We start from the raw sequence: 27,779 nt of genomic DNA on the forward strand, positions 1-27,779 counted from the left end.
CTCAATGTTCAGATGTGAAGGTTATTATGATGACCGATGCGCCATAAATATGTTATTTTAGGTTAACCATGAAACAATGTTCCCCTCAGTTGTTTTTCTTTGTTCTTTTAGTTGGTAATTAATCACGTTGTGTAATTATGCCACTGGCGCTACCCTGCGGCCAAAGTGAGCCGCTGCCTGGTGTGATATTTGTGCAACAAATGTCAAAATAACATTTTGTTGCAACTTTATGGTCAATTGAATTTCCATTTCCGGGAATCAAATAATCTCTCTAAAGCCCATTGAAGCAATATTACTTTTGGCTTGTTATGACTGACGGCTGAAAAGATCAGTTCTGACCTTTGTGACTTTATTTTCACACACTTACTCCAGTCAGGGCTGTCAGAACGGGCGTGCATAACCTTTAAACGCAAACTGGCCTATTAACGACAGCACAGGCTGATTGCATCTCATCTTTGAGCTTGACAAAAGCTGGAAAAGCGTGTTTTCATTTCAAGTGTGCTCGCGAGTGTTGTGGGGGAGGGGGTCAGCGTTCCCCTCCCCACGGGTAGAAGCCTTTTATATCATCCTCACACGGGAGTCTCAACAAACCTCTGGAAAGGGAAATGGATGGGATCAATCAAATAAAAAAAATCTCCTGGGGGCATTTAAAGTCACCTCTTTTAAACCTGGACACCTTACATTTCGCATTCTAAAACCAGGCGCTGGTGACATCTTGTTATGACTGGTATGACTAGAGGGTGAAGTCACTTTCAGTTTTGTTATTATTTCCCTTAGTTTACACTCAAATCATTACAAAAAACAAGCTATAAATGATTCATTTGTTTTACCTTTCTATATTAATCACTGCTGTTTTAAACCGGGGCTTTTTGAAACAGTTTGGCTCTTTTTAGGAGCTTGCGCACATCTGTCCTGTGAAAATTGTGATTCTTTTAGCTGCAGGTTCTCAACATGACCAGTAGGAGGCGCCGCTACCCCGTGAGCGACTGTGACTGCAGAGGAAGAGGAGGTGCATCGAGTTGTCATGACAGGAGCTTCATTTAAGAGGTCAGATGATGGAGACCATGTGGAAAACATGATGGAGATCAGACCTTTCTCTTTAGATTTTCATGTGAGCCTGGTTACGTTTGTGTGTTTGTGAGTGCGTGCCTTTTTTTAAAACAAGATTCCCAGAGTTTGTTTCACCTTTTCAGATATTTAAATTACATTTTATATGTGTTGACTCATTTTCTATGCATAAATCAAAAAATTATCAAGTGTTTTGTGACAAACACTCGGAGACCTCCTGGGATTTCTCACATTTCAAAGATGAATCCATCAAATAATATCTATATATATTTAAAAAAGCATGAATTCCAATATGCATTTCAACAAACATTTTGGGGTCTTAATTCAATTAATTTAACAGTTTCTGTGAAATTTGGCCGCATTTTCTGCAGCTATGAAAAGAGGAAAAAGTGTTCTGATTTAATTGTATGACTAGATGTTTCTCCATGGCAACAGATACTAAGGCTCATGGGAATTTTAGTATTTAAAGCTGCCTGCTTTATCAGAAAGAGAGATAACCTGATTTATTGAGAGGAGGTGATGAAATACGCCGTACTAGCAATGTTAATGCAAAGTAAGACAGAAATGTTAGGCAATCCAGGCAAACAAAAATGCTCGCCAATTCTATTATTATCAGAATAAAAGAACTTCTGTTGCAACTCCATTATATTGACCAAACTGAAGCCTTTTATACTGGAGCTGAAAGGATTAATTCAGTGAAACTGCGACATTTAAACTAATCGCTCAAAAGAAAGATGCCCTGAATCCCATGACACTTCAGCAAATGTGAGCATATTCACTCATTAGTGCAATATCACTTCTATCACCTGCTTCTGGAATTAGACGCAGCTCCAACCAGAAGTTCATTAGCTTTATACTTCATACAACATAAAATACTTTCTACTCCTGCCAAAATCCTTTATTCACCATTTCACAGAGCATGTTTAACACGTCATATATAAATAAATAGTTATGTCATTTTCCCAGGGTACATCCAAGACAAACGTCTTCAGAGGTTGACGTTTAACTTAACGCAAAACTGACTAACAAACAGACAAAAGTGGTCAGTCTCGGTGAGTCTTTAGGGCTGTCCGAGCCAAACAATGGTCATTTATTTTGGTGTTTTAGTGACAATTTTTTTTGGGGGGGGGGGAGAGATTTGGGCTCTAGGCCACGCCCACACGTAAAGCTCGTGTCAGTCGGAAGTACGTCACATCGCTGAAGCTAAAGATGCTTTAGCTATTTCACTATTAAGTTGTACTCTGTGGCAAACTTTGGCCACACCCAGATCCTGTCCTATTTCTCCCTTTTTTTTTTTTTTTTCGTAACCCGGTGCGTTTGTTTGTGTGTCGGCGAGTCCCGGCGGTGTAACCGGAGAGGGGCCTCAGAGAGGGAATGCAGGACTGCAATGGAGCACAATGCAATACAGGTAAAGCCGATATAATTTCAAATAAATGTCGGTTCCCGGAGCTCCGCGGACGCGGCTCCTCTCAGCCGATGACGGGGGAAATATTTAAAACCGCCCGGCTGTGCTTTTTAAAGCCCCAAACGGCCTTTTATTTCATTTACTTTGGCCGGGTGGTATTGATTGTTTTCTCATATCAAGCAGGCAGCCAGAGTTGCTCCGACTGCATTTACAACTTTATTCAGCCTGGCTCAACTTTTTCAAGGAGGGGGGGGAGGTTGGTGGGAAATAATGGCTGATATTTCTGCTTTTGTTGGGGGAAAGCTGTCGGCGGCGACGCCGAGCTGTCTCCTGCCGCGGCACCGGAGAGGCAGCGGCTGAATTCCAGTTTAATATTTCTGATATTTTCGCCGCGTTAATGATTAATTTCTTTGTGTGTCGTGTCGGCAGCCCCAGCTCCTGCCATGGCTACCAACCCCCACCCGCACCCGCAGCCTTTTCCCCGAATTAAAAAAAATAAAATCATAAAAATATTAAAATATTTCCTCGCCGCTCGCACGGCTGAAAATATCAGGAAACTTTTATGCTGCTCGGCTCCTTCAACACAAAAAAGAGAGAGAAAGAGAAAGCTCGCAGCGACGCGCAGCATCGACATTTTCTCCTCAAATGGAGGCAGCCTGAAATTAAATTTCGACATAATATTTAAGGTTGAAAATGTTTGTTTTTTTTTCTGGGCCGAGACGAGGTGGAGCAACAGTGGTGTTATAATAGGAAGCATATTGATATTGTGATCAAATCCCTCCCGACATTTTGTCTCCGGCGTAATTACCACAGTTTAAGGAGGAATGTTAATATTGTGTTTGTGAGAGGAGGAAATATGGAGTTTTTGTACTTGGAATGAGGAGGATTAATCCTTCCCAAAGCCCACAGGAAATAATCCACAGCCGTGGCAGTTTAATGGAAATGTAAAGCAACATTTCATCCAGACCGCACATGTGTGGTGGGGGTCTGTTTTCACAAAATATCTGATTAAATATTAATTTATTGCAGCATTGAGATATTAACACCCCCCCCCCCCCCCCCCCCCATTTCTAAACTTGTGGGCTTTTGAAAGAAATAACCGGATATAGCCAAGGTCAACACTGCAGGCTGTTTAGGTGCTTTTTAGTGTCTATTTAGACGTTTTCTTGGTAATATTGGTCAGTGATTTTTTTTTTTTTTGCCCTCTCGCCTTCCTTCCCCTTCTGTAAACTGTAAAAAAAACAAATGTCACTGCATTATTCCCAGAAATATCACGAGAACTGACGTAGGCTGGGTGTAGATTAAGGGTTTCCATCTTAAATTCTTCTGTGTGTGCGTGTGTGTGTGTGTGTTCACATGTTGGGCTGCCTCACTGCTCAGATTATATTATGTGGCTTTTTTTATTTTCCTACCTCTTTTCCACCACTAGGGCTCTTGTTGCTGCCCTCCCCCTGCAGACTGATGTTCATATAACGCTTCTATACTGCATAATGGCATGTTTATGACTCTATACCCGCCTGATTGTAGTGTTTATCCCATGTTCTCACTGTAATTAAGTTAAATATATGTGTAATAAACATTCTGGGGTTTAAGTCTGCCATAGAAGCTAAATAGCGAGGTGATCTAATTTATATTTTCTTTTGTCTTTCGGTTGTAAATGATTTATTGATTGATTTGTTGAGGAGAGAAAGGCATCCATCGGCTGAAATGTGGTTATTTACAGGGGAAACGGCGTTGTTCACTTCTCTGTTCCTTCTCCGTTTGTCGAATGTTTGTCTCTTTCCAACCAGCGGTGCCACAACATACCTTCAATCAATATTTTGCCAAGTTTCATGGCAAACAAACCAAAATGACCGAGATATCGGGAGAATTCAACCACTAAATTATTTCTTAAATGTTTATTGAGCTGTTTGTTTTATGATTAGCTAAATATTTAATTAATGCTGGAGGAAATTCAAGCCTGAAGTAGTTTAAACACAACATTCAAAGGCAAACACATGCTAATACAAGCATGTGAGGGATAAGCCGACCAAGGGGGACATTTGGAGGATTTACATGGAGTAAAACCATGTTAGTCATTTAAAATGAACAGTTTCTGTCCACTCAATACTCATTAATACTATCAATAGAATACAGCCTGGAAAAACAGAACTGACACTAAAACAGTTGTTGTCGCCTTTATTCACACCGTTTATTTCATCTTTTTATGACTGGAACCTTTATTGAGAGGGGAAATCCAGAGGATTATGATTCTTAGGAGATCGAGAATTCATTTCATTTATTTTTTTGGCTTCAGATTTCAAATCTGGTGGATAATTTAGACACTTTCCATTCTTCCAAAAACATCTCCAACTTATCTGCTTGTAAAAAGATAAGAATATAACAATATTAATGTTGCACCAGTAGCGAGCACGGCTGTGAAGGTCAATCATGCTTTGATTTAAGTTGGGCCTATTTGATGTCAACCAAAGATCAAATTCATTTTTAGGCTTCCTAAATTGGGACTTATCAACCTTTACTATTTCTGTGGACATAAATCAATGCTACCCCCCCCCCCCCCCCCCCCCCCACTCCCCCCCAATACATTAAATGTGACGGCTTTCAGGGGACGTTTCTGATCTCTTCCATTGTTTTTATAAAGACGTATAAAGCGGACCTCACGTTTGGTGATTATGCTGTGATGATTTGAATTCATGGTCTGGATATAGAACGTCCTCATTTAACATAATCGCTCGCATTTCACACCGCTTTTGACTGTTTTAGTGCCGAAATGGTTCCACGTTTCAGTGAAACTCGGCGTTTTCACATGATGCTAAATAATGTATGTAAATACACATTATTCTTTCAGTGCTGCAGAAAATAAATATTTCAGTGTATTTATATTGGCTATGGGCACTTTTCAGACAAACTTTAGATCGGTGTGGTGACTCTTATCATTAAGACACATCATCTTCGGTGGCTGCAGTGAATATTTAATGAAGATTCGACCCCATCGGGTTCTCATATTGTTCTGAAAGGAATCTTTGCTGCATCTTTTTACTCCACACGCATCGATATGGAACCTTTTGAATGTCATTTTAACATTGCTGCAAAGTTTCCGCTGGTTGGTGCTTCTATAATTTCACTTCCTTTAGCAGTGAGGAGTGTTTGACATTCAGCAGCGACCTTGTCTGTCAGAGCGCCGCTATCGTCCCGATGTTCCCCGGACGCAACCTCGCCATCCTTATTATTTTGTGTTCTTGCCGTTCCCGTTCTCCCCTTCCAGGGTTTTTTTTGTTCCCACCGCGACTGTGTGACGCAGTCAAGTTTCGCTGTCATCGACGCCGCTGCCTCTTTTAGCAGCGCTGATATTAATGCTGCTGCTGGCTTCTATATGTGTATTCGCTGCTGTGACATTTATTCAGTATCTTTCTAAAAATTGATCCTGGGCCTGCTGCAGCTGGTCTGCAGAGCCAGAGTGGTGGGAAGGGGGGGGGGCTCTGCCTGTGGGGGAGGGTGGGTGCTGGGTGGGGGTTGTGGATGATCAACACAGGAGCAAGAATTTTGAGAAAAGTCTGCATTTTAGCAGCTGACAGACAGGGAGGCAAACAGCACTAACTGGAGAATACTGATCTGCTTTCCAGGAGGTGCTTGAAAGTCCTGGAACAAATGCCGGGCACGTTTATTTATTTCTTACTCTTCTCTCAGAAGCAAATGAGCAACAGCTACACACAACCACACCCTCGGGCTATGCAGGAGGATTAAAAAAAACCCAACAGAATACACAGAGGTTATAATCATCAATGACGTAGCTGCCTGCTTTATTTTATGTCAGCAAATTGATTTTTCACATACAGATAGCTACAGTTCCTTATTTATTACAGGGTGATAGAGCTGCTCTTTATTAATCCAGAAATGTCGAAATCCAGATTTGTAAGTCAGATTTTGTGCAAGTATACCTTAAATTGTGTTGTAGTGAGTTTCCAGGTGAACCGGATTTCCTCGCTGGCTTTAAATCAACCCTAAGCTTATTGTCAAAGCTTGATTACTGCGGCTAAATTGATCATTGTGACATTGTCTTATTTATACTTTCAAATTCTTTACAAGCATGCAGATGCACATGTAAAAAAAAAAAAAAGAGAACCCAGTAAAAACACAAGAATAAAGATTCCACATTCATGAAAAAGCACCTCGGTACATGTTTAATCAAATCAATAAAAACCTGCACCAGTCTTTCATTACCTGACATTAACTACGCTCAAGCTAGTGCTACTATATCTTTAATAAAGCTCTTTTATCTTTCTTTCTTTTCCTCCTTTAATCAAAAGTTTAGAACTTTATTCCTCTTTTACAGTAAAACTACTCTTGCATCATCGGTCGTTCCGCGACCTTTGTTTTTAAACAGTAAAGAATCAGAGCCAGGAAAGGCCAGGTGGCTTTAATTGTAATTCCAAATATCGCAGGAGCCGACACCTTTTATTTACGCTAAACAATGGTGAAAAAGGAGCAGCCTACTCTGGTCTGTGGACCAGTGCTCCCACAAATGTAGGCGTGATGAGTAAGACACACAAACCTGACTGAAGCCAGCTAGCAGAAGTGGAAGCTAGCGTGATTCCTTTGGGTCCTGTCAACTTTTTTATATCCAACAGAATGTGGGTGTAGCAAAGCTCCGGATCCAATATGGCCACCCGCTGTTCCCCTGACAATGGTATTTGTTAAAAGTTTAGCCCAAGTTAGTTAATTAAAACACAACCTGAAGTGCTTTATTTTGATGTTTTATAGACAGGAAGGATTGTGTTTTAAAGGGAAGTTGCATTGACATTGAGAAGTTGGCGTGTTTAATGCAACATATTAGGACGGAATAAAAGAAAAAAGCATCAGCTGTGCTGCAACAATATACACATTTCTTTTTGACGTAAGATTGTGAGATTCTTATTTGCTACTTAGCGATGAACAATTCTGATGATTTAAAACAAACTTTTTTCTGATTTTAGCCTCTTTAGTTAACGTGTAGTTTAACTGCATTTAACAAAATCTGTTAAGTGTTTCAAATGTTCCAAATAAATTGAATAAAATACAAAATAGATTCATAAAGCAATTAAAAAATAATGTAAAAAAAAGTCAAACATTTAGTAGCTAATATTTCTTTTTCGGCACTCTTAGAGCTGCGTGTTTGAGCCTTTGAACATTTGGGTGCGTGGCGGCGCTCAAGGTCCGCCTAATTCATTAAACTCACAAACGCACTGAGCATTGGCTGTTTTTGTGGGTCAGGCCTGCGACACATCTGCAGCTTAAACAAGCACAGAAACTCCAGCAAACTCAGCACGTTAAATAAGAACAACTAAACAAAGCACGCATGCGTCATTTTAGAGGCAAAACAAACACTTCTGATGTCCCGACTACTGCAGAATTGTTTTGTTTTTAAATATGTACCACTATTATTTAAATGATTATATCTTTTTTGATTTACCTGCACTGCATCATTTGTAAGTTTTAGAAAAGCAAAGTTTTTAGTTTTGATGTTGTCTTTAGTAGAAAAGTCCAAACCTTGTAACCTTGTGTATTAAACTTAAAAAACAGGTTCTCTGACCTGTAAGACAAGTAACGCAAAAGGTGGATGTAAAAAAAAAAAAGCAGCTATCATCGCATCAGTGATGCACTTCCTGCAACAGGTCAAATGTTCTGAAAAATAACGTAACATAATCGCATTAAATTCACATTTTGGACTTTCTTCTTAATGCTGCTTTGCTGCTGTCTCAGAGTTTAGGGTTGCCTTTTTTTCTTTTAGAAAAAGGTTTTATTGCTTCTTTTCTGCTTCATTTTATTCAACAAAGGAGCCATTATTTAAAACGACTCGCCGGAGCACAAATCTGCCCTCTAGTGTATCCTGATACACACACTGAAGATTGAACAGAAAGTTCGATCCAGGAAATGAATGTATCACAAAATTAGCTAGATGGGAGTTCAACCGCCGGTACGTGTCTCTTTCTGAAACTGAGGCCCACTGGGAGACGAAAACACACATACATAATGAGTGAAGGTTAGTCCCAATGCTGAGAATCACTCTTATCAGGCAGGAAGTGCTGGATTTAAATTTAGTGTCAGGGATTTGGCCCTTTAGATGGAACAAATGTGGTTTGTGTGTTCGATGGCAAATGTTGGTAGTGGAATTGATCTGATCCACATGTTTTACTTCCCCCAACCTGCTCTAAAATAATGGGAATTAAGGTTTAACCCTGAATAAGTGCTAAACATACAACGGAGATCCTCTTATTCTGAAAGTTCTTTACTTGCACAGGTTAAATGTAGCTGAGCAACCACAAGATTTACCTTCATTAAAGGTCAAATTTCAATCATAAATATGTAAAGTCTGAAGTGTTTCTGTAGTGAAGTCAAAACTGAAGTCAGAGTTGAGAGGCCCGTGCCCCGTTTGTGGACTCCACCACGTTTAAGTTGACAATTTCAATCCTAATCACAAGACGGAACAGTCCAACAAATCCAAGAACGTTGCTGATGCAGAGCCCGGAAGTTTGTTCAGCACATAGTAGATATAAACGATCTCCTCTGGTGGAAAGAAACCACACCAGCAACTGGAGCTTGACGGTTGAGGATTAGTGTCGCAACAATTTCCAAAGCACGTCGAGGGCGCCCAGTTGCTGATGAGCAGCTCAAATAATGTTAAATGAATGCAGTTTTTTAGGCTTTATGATGGAGTTGCTGTTTCATGCACTAATGAGTTCAGCCTCGTGCTGCTTGTACACGTTGGAAAGGCAAGACTGTCAGATATGTGGATGCCTGAGGAGGATTCAGTAGAAAATGCGGGGCGAACAATCCGTGGTATTTAAATGTTCATTCTGTTGTTGCAGTCGGTGTTTTAAACCTTGACAGAATATTTATCTCCTGATCACAGGATGTGAAATATTCAGAATTATTCTATCAAACAGTTCAGTTGTGTTTAATTTTACACTGTAAATGTGGAGCAATTTGTTTTTTAAAATGGGTACATTTATCAAGTTAATAACATTTGTGTGATGAATGTGAATATGGACAGTCTGTTTAACTGTAGTTTGTTACTTAATAAGAAAGTTTCGCCCAACAATGTTGCACCAGGGACTTATTTCAGGTGGCAGCCATTGAATGCTTTTATTTTCTTAACTTCCTGTTCCTGTGGGGTGACTGAGGGAGCTGCTCCTCATCAGTGTGCGTTGTTTTCTCTCCACCAGTGTTCGGGTGCTCCCTCCTGCCAGCGAGGCAGCTATGCCTTCTACAAGTCTGTCAGCAGCAGAGTTCAGCCCGACGGGCCCCCCCAGCTGTGGAAGCTCGGGGAGTTTTACTTCATCCGCTGTGGGCCGCAGGATCCCGTGTGCATCGCCGAGGTCGGATAAACGCTTCTCTGCTCCAAACCCAGTTAAACACACTAACAGAACACATAGATGTAGTTAAAATACATTTAATGTTTCACTTTGTTGAGACTTGACTGTTAAAATATGGGAAATGTCCCTTTAATTCAATGGAGACATGCAAAGTTTAGTGGTTTTTTTTGTTTTTTTCTCGGTAAAGCAACCAGTTTACCATCTGAGAAGTAGAATAAATGAATAAAATTCCCTTTTTTCCATCCGTAGGTGACTTTACTGTGGGAGGACAGGACGCAGCGCCACCTCCTGGCTAGCACTAGACTCTACTTCCTGCCCGAGGACACGCCAAAGGGCCGGACGCGAGAGCATGGAGAGGTGGGCCGCTCCACTCTGTTAATGCTAAACTAATACGATTTGCCTGAATCTAGCTGGTTTGAAGTGATAAAGAGCTCACATCAGGCTGTTAAAGAAGAGTTGGGAGGGCACAGCAGGGGGCGGGGGGTGGGGGTTGGGTCACAGCTGATGAACCGGGATGGAAACTTCATTAACTTTACAACCAGGAAGTGAATTCACTGGTTTGTCCTGGGAGAGCATCACTCTGGAAATGTGCCTCTTTTCTGTGGATTTGATAATTAAATTGTGTGTATTAATATTTAACCAGCTCCTCCGTGGAGCAGTTGGCTGAGCGGGGGCCATTTTTCTTCCACTGCCAACTAATTCAATTTTAATCTTTAATAAATGAAGCATTACAGAGGCCTATAGAGCAGATATCAGTTACATCCACATGATTAGATTAAATAAGATGAAGCAAGTCCTTGATTGTAATTAAGTAATAAATGTGTAATAATGAGAAACGCGAGCGTACAGAACATCAACATGCTGCTCAAAGATGTTTAAACCTGATTAAACCGATTTGATTTCCTAAAAAACATGTCTTAAAAAAATAGCGAGCACTAAAAATCTTCACTTTTAAACCAGAACATTTCCTAAATTCAGAACAAAGATTGGACATGAGTCAGTTTCAATATTTACTTTGGCCCATAACTTGTTTCAGATGTCAGATCAGCTCGTAAATGATTCTGAACCTTACGTAACTTCATTGAAATCCACTCGCGCAACACTTTGATTGCGACACGCCTTTGATACATTGACGGTAAATAAGGTGTTTTATTTGGAAAACATGCAGGAAAGGACCGTTCAGAGCTGGGAAACGGGTTTGCTGTTCATCCGTTTCTGTCCTCGGGTCATAACGGCTCAAACACATTTCCTGACATGACTCGTGCAACCATCAATATCGCCGATACGATCCGTATCATAGAGATCACGCTGTGGTTTTACTGTAGTTGATGGCGAACGTTGTGTTTGGTCAGGACGAAGTTCTGGCGGTGTCCAGGAAGATGGTGGTGCGGGTGGAGGATCTGGTGCGGTGGTCCTGCGTGCAGCCGTCCTGCTGGAGCCGCCGCGTGAAGGCGGCGAGCTGCGGGACCAACGGCATCCGCAGGTCGCTGCAGGCTGAGGACAGCGGCGGCGGCGAGCTGCTCAAAGACAAAACCGAGAGTAAGAAAAAGTTGATTGACCAGGAAGTCCCGGTCCAGACTGGGGATGTTAACCGGCTCTGTCTGTCAGATGACCTGGCGGGGAGCAACGGCGTCAAAGTCCTCAGCTACCCGCAGTATTGCCGCTTTCGCTCCCTGCAGAGGCGCATCCTGGACAGTGCCAGGGGCCCGGGGCTGCAGGACCCCCACCTGCTGGCCCTGGGGGGTATCAAAGCTCTGCCCAACACCCGGCTGATGTACTGCAGGGACACGTTCAGCCACCCGGCTCTGGAGAGCAGCACCGAGTTCTCCTGGCAGTTCAGTGAGTCTGAATAAAGTCGGCTGAATAAAGATTAAAGCTCCGTTGCAGATTTAAGTGGTTTTTGCTTGGCTGACCCGGCAGGATGCCCCTCTCTCAGTCTCCGAGGGCGGCCTCGCAAGCGCCGGGGCCAAGACGACAAGGAGTCCCCGACATGCACTCAGTCAGAGTCCTGGATCGAGAGGATGAAGGTTGTTTTTCTTCTCTACATTCATGGTTGTGAGGCAGGTTCAGAGTTCATTGTAGTTTGTTTGTGTGTTGTCGCCAAGGTCGCCAGCAATTCTCCTGGAAGCCTCGACTTCCCTGATTTAATCAGGGGTTTGGGTGCTTCCTCCACTAACCTTTGTCCCTCCCTCCCCCCAGGAGAACGTGATGGGCAGCGTGGAGGCTGGATGCGAGGGCGGCTGGCTCCCTCACCCCGAAGAGCAGCTCTTCCTCGATCAGCTCTATGCCTTCATGGACCGTCAGGGCTCCCCCATCCACAAAGTCCCTCACCTGGGCTTCAAAAAGAGTAGGTTTCACTGTCAGAACGGAGCCGCCGAGGCCAGGAGATAAAGGTGCAGATGTTTAAAACCTCCTGCTCCAGTCCTGTTTCACACTCCAGCTGTTTGTGCTGTATATTCATGTTTTTGCCTCCTGCCTGAGAGTGTCGTCTCCTCTCTGTCCGCAGTCGACCTCTTCCTCATGTACTCTGTCGTGAAGCGACTGGGAGGCTACAGAAAGGTAAAGCAGTCACCTCACCCTGCCGTATTTATTTGATTTCTTATTCGGGTTGTACTGAGGGGGTTACCATGACGACCGCCCACCGCGACGACACAGCCTCCTGTTGGCAGTTTAACCGTTTCCTTGCTGGCGTTTATACAAAAGTTTAAATGATTTGTTCGACTGCTTCTGCAGTCTAAACCCACTCAGAATAATGATCAGATGAGGAGCTTGGGGGCTCATCAGCTTGTCTAGACCCTGTGCGCTGGTCACTGCCGTCGTGGTTCACTTGCACAGCGCCCTCTACTGTATAACAGCGGGAGGACCGTTTGTGTGTACTAATCAATAGTAACTTGGTCTTGCTGCTTTCACTTTGTAATAACAGCATTTTTCCATTAAATGATCAGCACTAAACATTAAACAGATCATTTCTGCTGATTCAGGTGACGTTGGACCGTCTGTGGAAGGTGGTTTATAACGAGCTGGGAGGTTGTCCTGGCAGCACCAGCGCGGCAACCTGCACAAGGAGGCACTATGAGAGGTGAGTGGCAGACCCCCCCCTCCCCTCCCCAAACAAAAGCCAGTCATTTAGTCGTGTTATTGATCCATCCCTCCATCCCAGGTTAATGCTACCTTACGAGGAGCACCTTAGAGCGGGAGGAGCGGAATTTAAAATCCCGGAATCTCCGTCACTCCCTAAAGCCAGAGGGATCAGAGGAAGGAAGCCACATCCCAGAGGCAGGAAACCAGGAGCTAAAGCCAAGGAGAAGAGGATCACGACTCCTGCAGCTCCTCCATCAGCTGTAAGTGTCTGCTTACCTGTGACAACGTCTCTATGAGCTCACTTACACGACACCATGGACTCGTTTTTAGAGTAGCTACAGCAGCGGGAAGCAGGAAGTTAGCTTTCGGGTCAAAACGCAGCACCCGTACCTCCTATCTCAGTCCTGATATTTCGGTGATTGAGGCTGTAAATAAGCCCTGGATGGTTTTTTATCTGCTCCGGAAACGTTAAACCTCGTGCAGATGTCTGTCCATCCGTCCAGTTAAGATTCAGATACATACACATTTCTTTGTACCCCTGGGAACGGAAACGTTCCTCGTTGGTTTTGTCATGTTGAAGGAAATTCTCTTTGCCACAAGGTGCAGAACTATTAGATGGTGTTTCCCGTCGACTTCCACTTCCTGTTCTAAACCACATGCAGAAAACGCTAACCGAAAAAATCCCCACGCACATTTAAGAAGTGAGACTGACCTCGGCTCCTTCCTCCCAGCAGGGGGCGCTCGCGAGCAGCCAGGCGACGGCGAAGCGAGGCCGCGGCCGGCCGCCCGGCACTCGCAACAAGACCACGCTGATGGCGGAGGCCAAGCTGTTGTCTCAGCAGCAGATCAAAGCCAAAGCAGCAGCCGAGAGTCCAGTGAGCAGCGGCACGAACAAGGTAACGTTGCGCCTCGGTTGAAGACGGGACCTTTGATCTTTCGTGTCACATGACCCGTCTCTCCCTCCTCTTCCTGTGCAGCCCATCCAGCCGGCGATCCTCCCCATCAGCATGCCCCTCACCCCGGAGCTGTCCCCCCTGTCTGCCACGATGCTTCCCTTCCAGCCAAAACCAAAGGAGCTGAAAACGGACCTGCTGGACCCTGTGTCCCCACCCCCCGCGGGCTTGATCCTCTCCGCCTTCCCTCGCCACTTTGTGGGTGGGTCTTTAAGTGGCTTCAGTCCCATCAAAGGGGTTTGTCCACTGGACGTCTTCAAAAGCCGCATGAGCCTCCAGAGGAATCTAGAGAGCCCAGCTCTGACGCCTCAAGACCCGGCCAAGCACCTCCCCACCATCTACACCCTCCAGCCGACCGGTGGAAGCCCGGATACACCGCGTACGGGTCTGGACCAGACCCAACCACAGCCTCTGCCCCACCAGAAGCATAACGAGTACTCTGGCTGTAACGCGGAGGACGGAGTCCAGAAAGCCGGCAACCGGGACATCAGGAACCGGCCCCTTCTGCCCCCCCTCCGGGTCCTCCCTCTGAATCTGGACTGCAGCGTTCAGGTGAACCAGCTGATGCGGACTCGGCTGGGCTCGTCCCAGTTCCAGACCTTTACCCGCCGCCTGTCGGAGGCTCTGTCCCAGGACCTGGGCGCCAAGCCCCCCTGCGCTCCCATCACCCCTCCCCCCGAACAGGCGCTGCCGCTCAACCTCAGCAAACGCTTCACGACCAAGAGGCCCGGCGCCCCTGACGCAGGGGACCCGAGTCCGGTAGCCATGGTCGGAAACGAGGACCAGCCGTCATCCAAGAGAGCCAAAACCGGCTGCCCGGCGCAGGCCGAGGACTTCAGCCAGCGGAGCCTGTCTGCGTCTGCGGGGACCGGAGGAGCGGGACAGAACATGAAGAACCAGGAGGAACCCGCGGACCTGAGCTCCCCCAGCAGGATCAGGGCCTTCCTACTCGGCTTGCCGCCCTTCCAGGTGAAGTTTGAGGAGGATCTGAATGGAACACGATTCGGGAAATTACTTGCACCGGGATCTAAAGTGGAACCTCAGAGGACCCAGAGCGAGAACGCGGAGGGAATAGTTGCAGTCAGGCCAGAGCAGGTGGAGGTTGCAGAAACTGAGATGAGCAACAAACGACAGAAGTGTGAGCAGGAGGAGAAGGAGCCTCTGAGCCCTCTGGTCCAGCTGAGCTGAAGAGCCCTCCAACGTTAGCGCGTTAGCATCATTGGTATTTGCATTCTGTGACCAGGCCCGGAGGGGGGAGTTCTCCGTCTGGAACTGGTTTTGATTCCAGCTCAGGTGAAACCTGAACAGAGTTGGGCTGTTTGCTATCTTTGTGTTTCAGAACACATAAACTCCTCATCACGTGCTTTATTTCCTGCTTTTCATGTTCCTCATTTCTGATGGCTGATCAGGCTCTATGGAGAAATATCGAAACCAGGACTTCTGACGACGGCACATCGGCTTAATTTCTGATTTCTTTCTCTTTAAGATTTAAAACCATGAAAGAAAAGAGCAAGAAGGACTCTTGAACACTGCCATAATCCTCCATAACACTATTAACCCCACTGTTCAGTGTAGCGGTGGAACGCTGAAGAAATATCCAGAAATATTCCAGCTATGGGTGATGCTATGCATCAATTAGCATCTAGCGTGTACTGTAGTTCGGTAGATTTGATCAACAAATTCTGCTCTACTTCTGTAGAGAGATTTATTTTCTGCTAAAAGTGTCTAGCTGGTCTCCGGAGCTCCTCACTCTTCATTATAGATCGTTAAGTGAAGCTTCTGTAGTCCTGCTCGTTAGCTAAAGTGATATAAAGTTTTTGTACACATACGTGCCTTAAAAGTCGGCGATCTGTTTTCATCGCTGGCTTCAGATCCAGTTAAAGTGATACCTCGGCGTTCCCGTTTTTAGGAGTCACGGCATCAAAACATTGACGATGTTGAATGTGAAGTCCTAACTGACCTATTTTTGGGTTCACAATCAGGCTAGATTTAAATAATAACCTTTAAAGAATTGTGCCTTGTCGAGTCATCGCGTTGCTAAGCAGCCGCTCGCAGGTCTGTGCTGCTGCTGCGCTACCGGACCTGGAACCAAAACGCCGTTCTTAGAAATCCAGCTTGTCGCTAAGCTAACGTAGCTCTGAGTCAGAGTGTTGCACAAGCTGCAGAGATCTGTTGCGATGACGCCAGTTTAGCCAAAATAAGAAAAGTCCCAAAGCCGAAAAAGAAACCGTCAAGGTATCCCTTTAACTGCTGCCTTCCGACTCTGCCGCAGACTTGGGTTCACATTTGCACACCTACTGTACCTCTTTGTGTTGACGTCTCCGTATTTCTATTTGCCAACTTGGATTGGGCCGTAGGGGAACCAACTACGGTGCCGCCTCTTCACACGTAGCTAACGCCATATCGCCTGTTGTCCTCCCGTTATGCTGCAACAGCTTTTCATCAAGTCGGATTCAATCCAGCCATGGACGTATTTTAAAGATCTCCTTTATGGCTTGTTCTGAAATGGTGTGCGGGATCTATTTTCCCTCGCGTATGAATTGTGTGTGAATGACAAAAGATTTGTACGCCGGCCCCAGGCGGGGCAGACGAACCAAACTCATCCAGGCCTTAACGTTTTTGTTCTCTGAAGACGTCGGAGCTCCTTCATGGTGTTGCACACTTAGATTTACTCTCAGACCACCAACGGAGTCACAGAAATCAAGATTGTAAAAACGAAAGGTATCTTTAGTAAATTCAACACACTGCCATGTGATTTCTCTGCCTCCTGATCAACACCTAAATATACGGTGAAAATCCAGTGTTTTTATTTTTATTGTGTTGTCTTTTGTAAACATTCGTGGCTCTTTGGGCTGTTTTGCAGCTCCACACCAAAAAAGGTCCACTTTCTGCTTCATGTATGTTGTTATTGTTATTTTCCAGGGGATCAGGGTCTGCAGTTTTTAAAAGACAGAATTATGTTCAATGTTTGGACTGGGTGGGGATTAAAGTGCCCCCATTCTACATCACATTTTAGAATTTTTTTTTTGGTATGTTGAATTGTGATGAATAGGCAATAGATGTACAGGTTTTATCAGGTAATTTAACGACTTAAATTATTGTCAGGTTTCTAGTCGCAGTGCCGGTAACGGCCCCCAGGGGCAGCACCGAGCTGCAGACGTTAAAACTGTAAAATGAACGTGTAACACCATGAACGAGTGTCTTGTACGTTCGCTCAGCACTGGGATGATCCCAGTCCCACCACAGCTCCAACTGGACCAGTTTTATTTCTCCTGATCCTTTTGCCTTTAATTCTTATTTGCATGTTTTGTTTTTTTTAATGTTCAAGATGCCACCGAGGGTGGGGGGGGGGGGGGCACCTTCTAGTTTAGAGATGAATATGTTAAACCAGTATGAGAGCTGTTTAGCCCTTTTTTTTGACTGTTATTTAAGCTTTAGTTTGTAAAGTCTCCTTTAGGTATAATAACCCTTTTAACTGCTAAGAGTTAAAGTTTTAAAGTTTACATTTTTTTGTTATGCATGTTCAGATTTGTTATATTCAGTGTTTTGCACACCACTGCAGCATCGGTCACAGTTGGCTCTGCTCGTTTCTGGAGAGTAATTCCACTTTAAGTGCCTGATACTCACGAGTCAGAAAACCAGCGTGAGGAGAGTTGAACTGTGGAGCCTTCGCGCTCCAACCTTAAACCGGTTAAAGCGACAGCATTCATGAACATGATCAAAGTTGGCAGAAACCAGGTGCTGCGTGCAATATTTTGATGCTGGGACAGGTTTTTGCTCCTGCGGCTTCTCACAGGCGTTAGCGCTCAACGCCATGCAGCCAATAGCAGAGGGTGCCATTTAATACTGAGGTCAGAGGTCAACAGGGCAGCGCGACCAGTCATATTGGCGTAGATGCTGCATTAACATAAGATAGCAAAATATCTTTTATCTTGCTCTCAGAAATTGAAAAAGTCTATTTGAGAAGTGATAAAGTTGTGAGACGCAGTCGGGAGGTTAAAATGTTGCACGTAGCCCCGTGATGGACGATGAGCGCCTGTGAACGTCCTTCATGTCCTACTGTGATCGGTCACGTTTTTCTCTGTTTTTCTGTCTGTCGATCAATGTTAAAGCAGCCAAACGCCTCAGACTGGCCTCTGAGCACCTCAGACAGCCGCTGAGGCTTCAACTTGAACGGGAATTAAACGTTTTGGGGGGCTCGAATAGGTGTGATTTGACTATTCCAGATCAGAGCGCACACTCCAGTTCCTTTATTTTTCTGTAAGTGGTAAACCGCCATCATGTCAGGTACCATTCCATTTAAACACTGTATATTTATAATAAAAGTTATCTTAATAAATCCAGAGTTGTGTCTTAAATATTCAGACTGTAAAATCCAGTCAGGAAATCATAAATCGTTCCATTTATATTGCAGGAAATGAGGAAATAAGGCTCCTCTGGCATTAATGTCGTTTTTTCCAAGTGATGAATGTATTCATTTATAAGAGATAATTAGTTTTTACGAGTTAAATATTTGATGTTGTAGTTGCAATTTTGACCAACAAAGGGAGGGAAAGATCTGAAATGGATCCTGGACTGTATTTTATTTCAATCAATCAATCTTTATTTATACAGCGTCTGTTACAATCAAAATTGTTTCTAGGTGCTTTACAGAATCCCAGAGTTTCCCAGGGAAAAACTCCCCTTTTCATGAATACACATTCAATTCTGAAATTGGGAAATGCCAATTTAATTACAGAAAATTTGTCATATTTGAATAATTCTCTTAAATCTGACTCAAAGTAAATTACTGTGCTTCCCGTTCTGGCCACTAGGTGGAGGCAAAGATCTGATAATTGAAGAAATCAAAATCTGTATACATTTTAGAATTATTTGTACGTTTATTGTATTTATTATTCGTTTGTTGCCATTACTCTTCATTCTATCATTACTTTCATTTTAAGATGGAACTGTTCGCATATCACATTTTTTTCAATATAAAGCCACCCTCTTGGTGCAGAAAGGGAACGTTTGCAGTAGATAAAATCAAAGGGGAACTTCCTCATGGCTCAAGAGTGAATCAGAAATGTGCCCGGCTTTGATTTCCTGGTTTTCTGCTCTCGGCGTCTGAAGGTAAACATGTTATTCTGAACTCTGAGAGTCCTGAAAATGTCACAATACAGAAAACATTCATTTAAGCAAAAACAACCCCGACCCAAACACGGGCTGAGTTCCTTCCTCTGCACAGTCACGCTCTTGGTTCTTCAGAAATGTGTAAACATTCACACCAAAAAGGAAATGAACACATTCCTCAGTCTGCTGCAGAATTCTGCCTTTTTCATCTGGATTCCTGGATATTAAAATGATCAATCTCTCAGAATAAAATGAGGATTTTAGACCAGTCGGACCCATCGGGACCCATCGCTCTGGGCTCTTTTATTTCTCTTGAACAGCTCAGTGTTGGGCTACAACCCCCCAAGATTCTCTGTACACATCGTCATGGCAACATTTCTGCTCTCATGGAAGCTGTAAAGGTCCAAGTTTAATATTTTGGGATTCAGGAGGGAGGTTAAATGTCTGGTTTGACCTCACAGATTTCAATTGCTTCTCTGTGCATCAATCGGAAGAAAATCTGGAAACATCTGGACCATCAATCTTTGAGTGAACAGCTGTTTGTTCTCTGGATGATGATTGATTTTTTAGCTTTAAACAAAGAAGGAAAATTCAGCTGATCAATAACGGATCAATGGAATTAATGCTGAGGAGGAGCTGGAACAAAGGAGCACAGCCTGGATGGATGGATGGATGTTGGATGGGTGGATGGATGGATGGTTGGTTGGATGGATGGATGGATGAATGGATGGTTGGATGGATGTTGTATGATGGATGGATGGATGGATGGATGGATGTTGGATGGATGCATGATGGATGGATGGATGGATCCATGATGGATGAATGGATGGATGGATGTTGGATGGATGTTGGATGGATGGATGAATGGAAGGATGGATGCATGATGGATGGTGGATGTTGGATGGATGCATGGTGAATGGATGTTGATACATGCTGGATGTTGGATGTATACATGATGGATGTTGGATGGATACATGATGGATGTTGGATGGATGCATTATGGATTCTGAATGTTGGATGGGTGGATGGATGGATGCATGATGGATGAATGGGAGGATGGATGGATGTGGGATGGATACATGATGGATGTTGGATGGATGGTGGATGTTGGATGGGTGGATGGATGCATGATGGATGATAGACGGATGATGGATGAGTGGATGGATGAATGGATGGTGGATGTTGGATGGACACATGATGGATGGATGGATGGATGGATGGATGGATGGATGGATGGTTGGATGGATGGATGGATGATGGATGATAGATAGATGGATGGATGGATGGATGGATGGATGGATGGATGGATGATGGATGGATGGATGGATGGATGGATGGATGGATGGATGGATGGATGATGGATCCAGGAACCTCACTGGTTTGCTGGCGTCTCCAGATCAGGATCTGGTGCCACTCCGTGGCCACGCGATGGATTTAATCGGCTGATTTCCAGCCGTATTTATTCCTCAGCCTAATCTTGGCCACTCGGCCCGACGGGCTAATTTTCCGTGTCAGAAGCTGCGTGAGTTTGCTGCCTCGACGCTGTGGAGCTCCAGCAGAGAAGATTTGTACTCAGAGAATCACTTTAAACATTTCTGAAGAACCCTCAACGTCAACAATAATTAGCTCCCGTGCACATTAGCATATGTTAGCATATTGTCTGCATTCTAAAAGCAAACTGTGTCACCAGGAAACAGGCGAAGAAATCAGGAAAGCAGAATGTGTTTTATGTCTCGTATTAGCAAGTTTAACTAGTGAATTTTTAAAAAATGGCAGCTGACAAAAACAAACCAAAATGCTGACGTGAATTAGCTGCTGTAGCATCTGTGACCTAATGAGGTCGTGGTGAATGAGGTCAGTGCTGCTGCTGTAACCTGTAACTGTGTAGATGATGCAGCGTTCTTAGTAACACGATTCAGTTGATTTGATGGTTTCCGTGGTTACCACTACCCTAGTGTTTGAACCTGTGGGAATGTGCTTTTGAAACGAATGCCGACTGAATCAGAACGGCAGCAGGTTCACCCTGGACCACATCAGGGTTTGTGCCAATTAAGGCCCCCGATGCCCCCCCCAATATTGTCCCATGGCCCCTGAGAGGGGACGGTATGTGGGCTCTGTGCCAGCCCAGGCTGTGAGAAAAACAGCACCGAGGGTCGGGCTCCACGGCAACCAACTGCCGCCGCTGCCGCGACACAAGGGGCCTCCCGGTAATGTGGAGGCTCTTCCAGGAAATGGAGAAACGAGGCCGGTTCCCCGTCTGTCCACCACAAGGGACCAACGAGGGAACATCTGAAGGAGGGTGAGGAATTCTTCCACCATTACGTCACAATTATTTAATCATGATTCACTTTATCAGCAGTTTTGAATATTTATTTTTAAACTGTTAACTTATCAATAAAAACTGTCCCAGCATAAGTATAGCCTCTATAGCCCAGTATAGCCAGTCCATTAGGTTCTTTGTCCCAGTATAACCAGTCTATTAGCCTACCCATCCCAGTATAACCAGTCTATTAGCCTACCCATCCCAGTATAACCAGTACCTACCCTCTCTAGCCCAGTATAGCCAGTCCATTAGGTTCTTTGTTCCAGTATAACCAGTTGATTAGCCTCTATCCCAGTATAACCAGTCTCTTAACCTCTCTGTCCCAGTATAACCAGTTCATTAGGTTCTTTGTCCCAATATAACCAGTCTATTAGCCTACCCTTCCCAATATAACCAGTCTATTAGCCTACCCATCCCAGTATAACCAGTCTATTAGCCTACCCATCCCAGTATAACCAGTACACTACCCTCTCTAGCCCAGTATAGCCAGTCCATTAGGTTCTTTGTCCCAGTATAACCAGTTGATTAGCCTACCCATCCCAGTATAACCAGTTGGGCTCTAGATGGTGTCCCAGCGTGTTTTGACCTTGAAACTTTTTTCTTCTCTATCAGTGACAGTTGACCAGATTTGGTTCGGTTCCGGCCCCTCCGGTAGTGGGCCGCCCCACTGGTCCCAGTGGCCCCGGTGCTAGGACCCTGCAGAGCCGCAGCCTCCCTCTTTGTCTGCACCAGTCAGCGCCTCCTGCTGCTGCTCCTCCTCCTCCCGGTTCTGCTCTCTCTCCGCGTCTCTCTCCATCAGCAGCAGTCTGGATGCTGGCAGCGGCGCAAACATGGCTGTGAATCTCGGCAAGAACCGACTGGTCCTGCTCACCGGCTACCAGGACGTCATCGACGAGACCTCGGACACCGACTGGTGAGTCCTCCGCTCCGCTCCGGTCCCCCTTTCACCTCCCCCCTGTCCCCGTCTTCCTGCGCTCCCCTCTGGGGTTGGTTCCTGCGGATGCGGGAACATCTTCATCCCCTCCGTCACCGCTGCGAACTCCAAAAAGTGGCAGCGGATCCGCGCACGGAGGAGCTTATCTGCGGGGCAGAATGCGTGAAGCAGCGGGGTGGGGGAGTGAGCGCGGTTCTGGAGGGGGGTGGGGGGGCGGTTAACGCAGACCGGCGCGTTTCAGACCGCCTGAACCGAACCGCAGTCAGTGCGACACTGGACGCGAGCGGTCATCGTGGGCCGCTTTGTTTCAGGTTCTTTCGCAGCCACCTGGAACCAATTTCAGGGTTTTATGTAATGCGATGCAGCGGTGTGCTTGCGTGCGCGCGCGTGTGTGCTGGCGTGCGCGAGTGTAAGGCTTCAGCAGAGCTTCATGGGCCTGATCCAGAGATACTGATGAGCCCCCTGCATCCCCAAACCAGAGGGGCGAGGCCGGGGGTGGGTGAGGGTGACTGTGTGTGTGTGTGTGTGTGTGTGTGTGACTGTGTGTGTGTGTGTGTGTGCGTGTGTGTGTCAACCTTTGTGGCCTTTCCTCACATGAAAGTAGGTCAAAAGTGGCAGAAATAGTGGTTGTGGAAGTGAAATTTCATGTTCAGTTCCATATAATCACATGACCTGTTCCAGAGTGTTGCAACAGAAAACACGATCTTTAAAAATCTTGGATTCTTCCCAATTTAATCCCGTTTTTACCAACGCGACTCACACTAGCGCCCCCCAGTGGTCGGGTTACGGTGCACGTTAGCATTCAAAACGGTCGGGTTGTTTTATAAATAAAGGCTGAATCATCATTAGCTGATGTCACGTTATCATGTTAGCTGGGTTCTGTCAAATTGGCAAGCGGCTATAACAAGGAAGAAACCGCGACCAGGACCAGCCTCATACGTTGCCCTGCGTAGCAAGAAACAAATGTTAAAGTTGATTTCAAATTATCAAGGTTTTGTTATCATGGCAACACTTTAGTTGGATTTCATTAGAGACAAATCGGAAGGTTGTTATTTTTGTGGTGTTTGTGTTTGAGAGCCTGTTGCAGCATTTAAGAGTTAATGACCCGAGTAAACGTCGTTAGGAATGTTTGACTTTCAGCCCGGCTGCTGTATGAAGTTAATCTGTAACTTGCCGTCCTTGATCGTGGTCGCCCAGCAGTCGCCGTGGTCAAAACTCGGACGCAGGATGTCATTTTTTTTCATATTGGCCAGTAGGGGGCATCAAAAACAAGACGTGATGCTTAATTTGACTTCCAGCTGTTCCTGAGCTTTTCTCTGTCAGGACTTGAAACAGAGCTGATGATCTCTGGCGTTTTTCTTCACCAGCTTATTGATTTCAAACAAGACGGATGAATTATTAAAATGCTGACTTTGTGGAAACCAGCTGAACAATGAATGTATTCTTTTTTTTCATGTTTATGTTTTGAATCAGAGCAGGTCGAGCGCAGCGTTCAGCTCAGATTACGGGTTTTGTTTTGAGTCTTTTGGGGCCAAATTCTCCGTGGTGACCATCGTAACTAAGTCTTGAACCTGCGCCATCTGTTGGGGGTCATTAGCCTAAACGGGGTCAGATCGCCTTGAATACACAGCAGCTCCACTTTTGATCCGCTTTAGAGTTTTGATGTAATAAGACTGTAAATATTCAAAGTGTCCCTGTGCAACTGAGCACCAACCTTCCAAAATCCTCCTGGGTGGGGGTTACTAAGCTAGGAGATAGATTAACTAAAGAGGTAAATATGATTGACTTAAATATTAAAATATTATATTATTTAACATAAGTGGCATTTGTTAAACCGTTCGAGGTTAGCCGCCAACGTCAATTATGGGAAAACAAAAGGAATGTTGAGATTCTGGGAAGTTTCTGGAGAGAATCCAACATCGGTGTAGAGATAATATATCACAGAATAATAAACATTATTTTAACATTGGAGCAACTTAACCAATCAAATAACCAATCAAATCATGCCAGAACCACAAAAACGTCTAGTTTAAATGGATAAAATGGTTTTGCCTCTTGTGTTGCTGCCTTGGGTAACATCGTCTCTACCAACCTGCAAATCTGCCAATGACATCAGTTGTCCCTCTCGTGCCAACAGTCATCCCAAAGGTTAGTGCCGCTCTTTCACCGGAGGTTCGGAAGTTTGCCTGTTGTCGTAGCAATGATGGGGTGGAGGGACGAGAGGGTGACGCTGAGGAGGGCCTCGGGGCTGCCCCGGATTTTCACACTTGATGAGATTTGAACAAAGGCAGAGACTTGCAAACACGTCTGACCCCAAACAACACGGCAAAGACCCGGCTCCTGTCCTCAAATTCCATTTGTCTGTCTGTGTGTCCGTCTTGCTGCTGTTTGACGTTAGCGCCATTGGCGAATAAGGCTAGCTTTGAAAAATGTTATATGTTAAATCAACGTTATCATCGTCCACATGAGGACTTGAGATTGTCCTCGCGGTTGATGGATCAGATATCTGTCGTCAGACCCCCGAAGCACTTTTTTTGGCGTTAGCCGCAGTCGAGGCCTGTTGTTGCTATTCCATGCGACGCCTCGAGCAGCAGGAGAACAACGACTCTGCTTTCAAACCACAACCGCTGGACTCAAGTCAGGCTGACATTGTGAAAAGGGCAGCAGGCGACTCAGGGTCATCAGATATCAACTCGCAGACATTCAGGAATGCGGCGCGCTCATCAGTCGCTTATTTCCCCGAGGCTGCTGCGGCGCAACCCTTTGACCCGCTCCAGCTGTTAGAGGAAGAAGATGTGAGTGGTGGTGTTTGGGAAGGGCGGGGGGGGCTCATGAGTCGAAGAATCCTGGAAAAGGTTGATTTGTTCTTCAGGCGTTTTTTTTCTTTAATCTTCATGGTCACATTTATCAACGTGATTCCATAAACTAAAAAGGCAGTTCTGGTTCCAGGTAGGGAACGATCCAGCAGAGGGTCTGGCTGTGGTTCGAGTCAGGGTGAGGAAGGAGGAGGATGACGTCATCCTGCAGGTCAAAAAAGAAATGAAAACCAGAGGTTCCTACGGCTTCAGTGGGGTACATGTGGGGGGAAACGTGAAGGTGATACTTCCTCAGGAAAATCGGAAAGTCAAATATAACAGCATCGCTGCTATGTTCCCTATTCAGGTGAGAAGGATCCTTGGGAACTGCTGGACGCTGGCTCCTTAAGGACACAAAAGATTCTGGTCAGGAGACAGGATGACCTCCACCCACCTTAGAACCAAATATTGATTCCTTTGTCTTTATCAAAATTCTCCAGGAGCAGATTTTCCCTCCGGACACAAAACCCTAAAAGGACCTAATTTAGAACATTTGGTTTAACTCAGGAGCCCAAAACTGTGAGACAAACCAGACCTGGTAGGAATGCAGTAGATAAGAACCACAGTCTGGTCCACACTGGACCCCCAAGATTGAGTATATCCACGGAGACCTCTGAGAGCTGCAGGGGTCATGACCTTTGGCACCCTGGATCTCGTGAAAAACCATGAAACAAGGCGCTAACTCAAGAACTCACTGTTGGTACATTTCAACACCTTGTTGGCACTCGGGGAACGTGGGAGCCTGTTAACATGCGGAGTCCGTCACACGAGGCAACTTTAAACCTGCCGAGTCAGCGACTGCTTTCTTTTTCAGGCCGTCTGTCGAACCATCATCTCGCAGCTGCTGTCAGAGATTTTGAGTTCAGCGGTTCTGTCGTCTGTGTCCTCGGAGCCTTTTTTTCCCCTCCCTGTGAATCATTCGCACTCTCTGCCCTTGTAGCCACAGCGGAAAGGAAGAGAAGAATAAAAGTGAGAGTAAATCAGCCGCAAAAGAAAAGAAAATCTCCTTTTGGAGTCGTCCTTGGATCAGCTGAGCAGTTTGAGTCTCCATCATCGCGTCTGCATCTGATTGTGTTCCGATCTTTTCTCGAGGCACAAAAACACGTTGCGGCCTGACTGAAAATTAGACGAGCAAGCACTTGAAGCTAATGGAGACACGGTCACACAGACGCCTCACGTGCAACAGCAGGCTGAAATTCCTCCAATTCCAATTCAGCAATTACCCGCTGGGTTGCCCGTTGAAGCGTTGTTACAGTCTGATCTAAAATGATACTCCTTTCTTCTGCTCTAAACTGCAAGTGGCTTTTCAGAGGCGCTAACACAGAAGAGGCGCAGGTGATTTAATGACGGTGAAGTGTGTGAAATTTTTTGAGCGATCATCAGACGATCCACAGCCAAGGACACCGATGAAAGCTGCTGGCAGAGTTCTGGACCTGATCATTTACAGCTCGCTGCCGAACTGTTCGCCAATGCTCAGTAGGCAGGTGCGCAACCTCTGGAATCCGTCCCCTGTCTCGCTGGTTGAGGTGAAATGCATTGTGGGAGGCTGATAGCCGTCCCGTGTCCACACAATCACTTCTGGTGCATACTTGGTGGAGCACCTTTGAAACACCTGTGAGTTTGGTAGGTTGGCTACTCCCAACGGTCCTAATGAGGTTCCACAAGGACACAGACGAGCTCTAATCTGATCTCACCTCCTTATTCAAACATTTGTCCAAAAGGGTTCCGGCTGGCAGAATCTGGAACTGCTTGGACCCTGATGGAGTTCTGTCAATTGATGGGAGCGTTGAGACCAGATTCACACTGGAAGTCAATGTGGTTCAGGTTCATCCGACCTGGACTTTAACAAATTTAGTTTAGCGTATTTCTGTCGTACATAAAGATCTTGCTAGCTAGCTGGTCTGATTCTCAGAATATTATTTTCACAATTGCAACATAAAATTCACGTTATTCTTAACTTATATTTAGTTCAAGTCGTTGTAACATTGGTGGTGAAACAACTCGTGACACAATCCAGTTCAAACTGAATGAAACGTTTTTGTGGATAAACGGGAAGACACGGCGACGCTAATTTAATTGTCCTGCACGTGAGCCCTGACTGTGTCACAGATCAACATCAGTCAAAGGCTGTCGATTTAATTCTCTCAAACGAGGATTTAATTGTTAAGGCCGCTTAGACTTCGGAACGCTGAGTCGACACATCGTTTTAAACAAATACAGTCCAGGAAATCAAACCAAACGGTTCGGAAGGATTAAAATCTGAAGTGTGTTTGCGATAATGTGGTGGATTTGTTACGTCTGGAGTGAAGAGAGCAGCAGGACTGCAGACAGGCGCAGGGCTGTGGGGGAAGGGAGGCGGCGATTTAGAGGAAGCTGATGAGGATTTGGGAAGGGATAGAAACTGAAACTAGTCGCTAAAGAGGTCAATGGAGGCGCGTGGAGGTGGGTGGGGGTAAATACCACAGTACCGCTGATAGCCGGCCAAAATCAGACTTAGTGAGTGTGTCTATTGGCCGAAGCGCTTCTAAGTTCCAATTAGGACATTTTGTTCCTGCGTGTTTTGTGTTTTACATGATTTCTGACTCCAGATTTATAGGAATCTTACCGGATCCTGGGCCTGGGATCCCTTTCCTTTCCTTTTTGCTTTGATGTTCATTCGCCGTTCGTTAGCTCAGCTAATGTAGCGCAAACGCAGC

The 27,779-nt window shown here is 45.2% G+C and overlaps 2 protein-coding genes across 8 annotated transcripts in view; both read left to right on the forward strand.

Annotated features, from left to right (window-relative positions):
• The first annotated feature begins 2,285 nt into the window (after positions 1–2,285).
• Positions 2,286–18,198, forward strand: zgc:77151 (uncharacterized protein LOC337153 homolog). Of its 2 annotated transcripts, none has more exons than XM_057054280.1 (12): positions 2,286–2,476; positions 9,676–9,828; positions 10,075–10,182; positions 11,178–11,364; positions 11,434–11,664; positions 11,746–11,852; positions 12,025–12,172; positions 12,332–12,384; positions 12,807–12,904; positions 12,986–13,166; positions 13,641–13,802; positions 13,884–18,198. In XM_057054280.1, exons 1-12 carry the CDS (start codon positions 2,456–2,458, stop codon positions 15,045–15,047), a joined length of 2,613 nt encoding a protein of 870 aa, XP_056910260.1. In that variant the 5' UTR covers positions 2,286–2,455; the 3' UTR covers positions 15,048–18,198. The 2 variants fall into 2 exon arrangements, with proteins under 2 accessions (XP_056910260.1, XP_056910258.1); XM_057054278.1 differs by having other exon boundaries at positions 2,287–2,476; positions 13,638–13,802.
• A 3,848-nt stretch (positions 18,199–22,046) lies between these two features.
• dbn1 (drebrin 1) overlaps positions 22,047–27,779 on the forward strand; it is a 37,775-nt gene continuing 32,042 nt past the window's right edge. For 4 of the 6 annotated variants that reach the window (XM_057054401.1, XM_057054403.1, XM_057054404.1 and 1 more), the window contains exon 1: positions 22,047–22,207. In XM_057054401.1, the coding sequence (XP_056910381.1) occupies positions 22,125–22,207 (83 nt within the window). In that variant the 5' untranslated portion in view covers positions 22,047–22,124. The remainder of the gene's footprint in view (positions 22,208–27,779) is intronic. The other 2 variants (XM_057054405.1, XM_057054407.1) reach the window with 1 other exon arrangement.

This window comes from Takifugu flavidus, chromosome 14 (assembly GCF_003711565.1).
Source record: "Takifugu flavidus isolate HTHZ2018 chromosome 14, ASM371156v2, whole genome shotgun sequence".
Classification (NCBI taxonomy): Eukaryota; Metazoa; Chordata; class Actinopteri; order Tetraodontiformes; family Tetraodontidae; genus Takifugu; species Takifugu flavidus.

Bases quoted from the DNA above. Each gene is read 5' to 3' on its own strand.
- zgc:77151 (XM_057054278.1), top strand. From the start codon at position 2,456: ATGGAGCACAATGCAATACAG. The intron at 11,365-11,433 runs GTAAGAAAAAGT...TCTGTCTGTCAG, and splicing joins GCTCAAAGACAAAACCGAGA to ATGACCTGGCGGGGAGCAAC. The intron at 12,905-12,985 runs GTGAGTGGCAGA...CCTCCATCCCAG, and splicing joins ACAAGGAGGCACTATGAGAG to GTTAATGCTACCTTACGAGG.